The following is a 4,174-nucleotide window of genomic DNA, read 5'->3' as shown; positions in this document are numbered from 1 at the left end:
CATGGGGGCGTTATAATGTGACGGTCAATCCCACTATTCGTTGGTAAAAAGAGCAGTCCAAGAGTTGGCGGTGGGTGGTGATGACTAGCTTCCTTCCCTCTAGTCTTACACTGCTAAATAGCCCTCGTGTAGCTTTGCGCGAAATTCAAAACAAACAATCATAATTCCAAAATAATTGGGTAGAAATTTCAAAGTGTGAGGCTAACTCTTATTTATTTCACTTCGTAATTCCGAAACGATTAAAACAAGATATACGGAGAAAAAATCATCCAGAAATATCAAGGTCCTTGCAGTTTTTGTACTACATCTACAAAACAGATTAAGTAGGAAATGGACGAAATCAGAATAGGGGTTGTGGATGAAGTTAAGTCCTTTTCCCCCCTACATGTATTTTTTCTTAATGGGTTACAGAAAGAAACCTGAAACGCGAGAAAGAAATGGCAAAAAACATGAAAAGAATATACTGACGGAATTTCGAGTTGAATTAGTTGGAGGCTATCTCACATTTAATGGTTAATTTACTTTGTTTATATCATAGAATATTGTAGTAAAATGTCAGAAAGGTGAAGTCAACATATCTCCTGTTTTTCTTTATATCTGAAATGGCAGCGGCAGAATTTTTGTTATTACACACCCTGTTCATAGTTCTTAAGAAATCGAATTATTAAATTCAACATTTTTGTTAATTTTTTCGGTGTTGATTAATGTAAAACGGATTCGTGGGTAGATTACAATCTTGATTTGTTTTCCTTGAAGTTAAAGTAAACAATTAATAAAATATAATACTGCAGCAGATTAAATTGGGGAGGGGGAGCACTTTTCACAGGTGAATCTGTCTTCAAAAGAGGCAGACTACACGCGAATAGTTCGTTTAAAAAATGAAAAATTTTCCACTGTTTGGTGTCGCTAGTTGTGGACAAAATTCTTTATAAAGAACATTGTGTATAAAAATGGACATGCAGTCAATAGATGGCGCTGCGTTTTTCAAAGGAAATGCTAAGCTTAAATAACCTAAGGCATGAAAACAACGTTATAAAGCATAAATTAAATCACTATTTATAATATACATATTTATATAAATTACCTCGTTATTTTCGTACTTTAGTTTGACAGATTTGGGCAGGAAGGGTCCTATATATTTACATTTATTCAGTGCATAAAGTTTATTGTATAATATTAAATTTTTTTCATTAGAAATTCAAGCTTTTCGATTACATTAGTATTTTTCAACATGTAAATACTAAGTTCTTGACATTTCCGTGGGCGAATATTAAGGTAATATAAAGACAAACTTTACTTAAAGATGAAATATCTTTCGAAAGTGAATTTTAGCCAAAAATTATCTGTAGTATGTTTGGGAAGCATTTTTAGATTCTACATATTGTTCCGAAAATGATTGTTTTTGCGCATCACGTGTATAAATGGCTTAATGCTGACAGTTTCAAAGTTAGTTGGTTGTTGTGATGCGCAAAACTACACAATGGGATATCTCTGCTCTACACACGACTGGTATCGAAACCTGGTTTTTAGTGTCGTAAGCCTGCAGATTTACCACCGAGCCATTGGAGTGCAGTTTCTACGTACACATTATTACTTAGAATAAGGTTTATAGTTTATTATTATTTAAATGTTGTACATCTACCATTCATTTGGTAATGTTAAACTATTTTAGAGTTATAATTACATAACTCTATAACTTGTAAATTAGAGTAACCAAGTTTTGTTATGATCTTATTAAGACTTTTTTGTGGATAATTATGTGTACTTTTGAAAGGACAATCTGCCTAAAATGGATTTAACCAGGATGACATTTTGGCATTCTTGCAGTTACCATAATTGGGTCCATATACTTGCCAAGACTTAATTATTTCTAGGAAATTTGTTCATTCAAAAGTACATTCATTAAATACAGACTTAATAAAGTATGTTAAAGAACATCCTGTGTTTAAATTTTCATTTTATTTTTTCTCATTGTTTAGGTTGCACGTGGACCAGCATTTCACTCTTCAATTGATAATGACTCGCAAGCAAATACTTCTCTCAATTCTTCATTTTGTGGAGTAGCAGACGATTTTGTTTTGTTTCGTCGTAGCAAACAAGAAGGTATTTTTGGCAAAGGTTAGTACATTTGTACATTGTTACTGTATATGAACATTAAAATAACAGTTGAATGCTGATGTTTTAGGCAAAGAAAAAGACAAAATGAAGTATTTCTAAAAGTATTACTTCCATGAAACAAGTCTTGAGACAGTTTTTGGGCTGAAAGTGGCTGTATAGTTTTAGTGAATGACTGTAACTCTGTCCACTGCTATAAAGGATAGAAAAGTTTCAACAGCAACCCCTTCCACACCAACCTGAAACCTTGTTCATTGTTGTGTTAGTTCTAATACTTACTGTGATACTCTATTCAGCAAGTAAGTATTTACTACTATTGTTTTTTTCCTTTAAACTTGTGTTCACTACTAGTGTTATGTGTTCTCAAATTGTTATGTATTTTAATCTGTTCATGTATTCAGTGTTAGAATTGTGGAAAGTTTTAAAATTGTTCAAAAGCTAAAATTCTTATTAAAAATATATATATTATTAGGAAGTCATTTAGAAAATTCTAAATTTCATTTCAAATTTATTCATTAAGTTTTCAATGGTTTTTGAGGCATATGTGGTTTTATTTTTTCCCTCACAAACATTTTACTGTTATTTCTTCACAGACCATTTATCAGAGATGTCTGATGAAATCATTCTTCATATACTTAAATATCTTCCAAAGTCTGTATTAGCCAGATGTGCACAAGTCAATAAAAGGTGGAAGAGGCTTGCGTAAGTAAAGATGTTCAGTTTTCATTCTGCTCCAATTTTGAAAATTATAACGTGAAAGAATCATTTCATGATATTCTCAATAGTTGCACAGATTATTTTCTGATTTATTGGATGACATTGTAATGAATTAGTTGATATTTAATAAACTAAGCATGCTTTAACTATTTCATCATCAGGTAATGAAAAAAATGACAGCTCTGTTTAGTTTGTGTTGAACATTGTAGTTAAAAATAATAATATGAACAAAATGTGTGTTCTTGTGTTCGTTATATGCATATTTCTATAATTTTCATGGATCAAATGATCTTATTCGTGCATAATACAAAATTAAATTTATTCTTTAGTTTTTTAGTAATGTTGTGATGTTTTTTTTCAACTGACATTTCTACAAATGTAATTTTTTAATGTACTTAACAATAACCAAACAAAAGGCTTAACTTCACAAACAAGTGTCTTTAGTACTTTATGGAAATGGAAACTTAAAATTTTTGATATTGAACTTCCTAACACAGACTCAATAATTAATCAACAACTTACTACTACTACTGTATTCTAGCTGATGTTTCTCATACTTTTCAGAACATTCTATTTACTGAGATACATGCTCAACATGTGATATTAAAACTCTTTAGCAAGAGTCTAAAATAAAAATATAGTCTACAACACTACCTCTCCCTGGATTGTAAAGTCCCACAAATAATCATATTATACACAAAAGTGTCTTGTCACTGAAGGAGTACTCTTTAGGTAGATGATTGAAGGAATCTACTGGTGAGTCTGTCCTTGGTGATATTCTGGAAGTTAGCTTACTGCTGGCGAAGTCTTCTCTGAAGCTAAACAGTTGGCTTATCGCCTGCCAATGTGCTTCCCAAAAATGATTGTAATGAATGACCTTTGGCTTAGATCACCTGAGTTGCTGAATTCTTCTCTTTTGTACTTTAGATTGGATGTCTGCATTATCTTGGGCCTCCATCCTTTCTGCCACTAGATAGTTATGGCTTTCAGTTGGAAGGATGTTTAATGTCACTAAAACTGATCCTTTTAAATGAACAGCAAGACAATAGCTTGTTGTTCACTCTTCCATTCTTTCACTCTAGAAATGACTTTAAAATGAGCCTGATATATCTCCCATGGTACTTTACCTTCATAGTATGTTGTTGATTTCAAGATTAGGCAAGTTGTTGAACCAGCCTGCTAAGTTCTGTAACTTGATGAGGTAGTGGTGTAGCTGGAGTAGTCGAGGAAGGTCATAGGTGGCAGAGCAGTAGTGGTAAAAGATGTAGACCAGGTGGGTCCTCCTATTACCTATTTCATAGTTAACCCTATTGCCATGGGTGTCCTTTACTGCAAATGACAC

At 32.4% G+C, this 4,174-nt stretch overlaps 1 protein-coding gene across 1 annotated transcript in view; it reads left to right on the top strand.

The window, feature by feature from the left end:
- Positions 1–4,174, top strand: part of LOC106458451 (S-phase kinase-associated protein 2-like) — a 36,556-nt gene that overhangs the window by 12,707 nt on the left and 19,675 nt on the right. The window contains exons 3-4 of the mRNA XM_013917966.2: positions 1,980–2,118; positions 2,709–2,817. Coding sequence (XP_013773420.1) covers positions 1,980–2,118; positions 2,709–2,817 — 248 coding nt within the window. The remainder of the gene's footprint in view (positions 1–1,979; positions 2,119–2,708; positions 2,818–4,174) is intronic.

This window comes from Limulus polyphemus, unplaced genomic scaffold (genome assembly GCF_000517525.1).
Source record: "Limulus polyphemus unplaced genomic scaffold, Limulus_polyphemus-2.1.2 Scaffold466, whole genome shotgun sequence".
Classification (NCBI taxonomy): Eukaryota; Metazoa; Arthropoda; class Merostomata; order Xiphosura; family Limulidae; genus Limulus; species Limulus polyphemus.
Note: the sequence above shows the minus strand (reverse complement) of the source record. Positions and strands in the feature narration are given on the sequence as shown.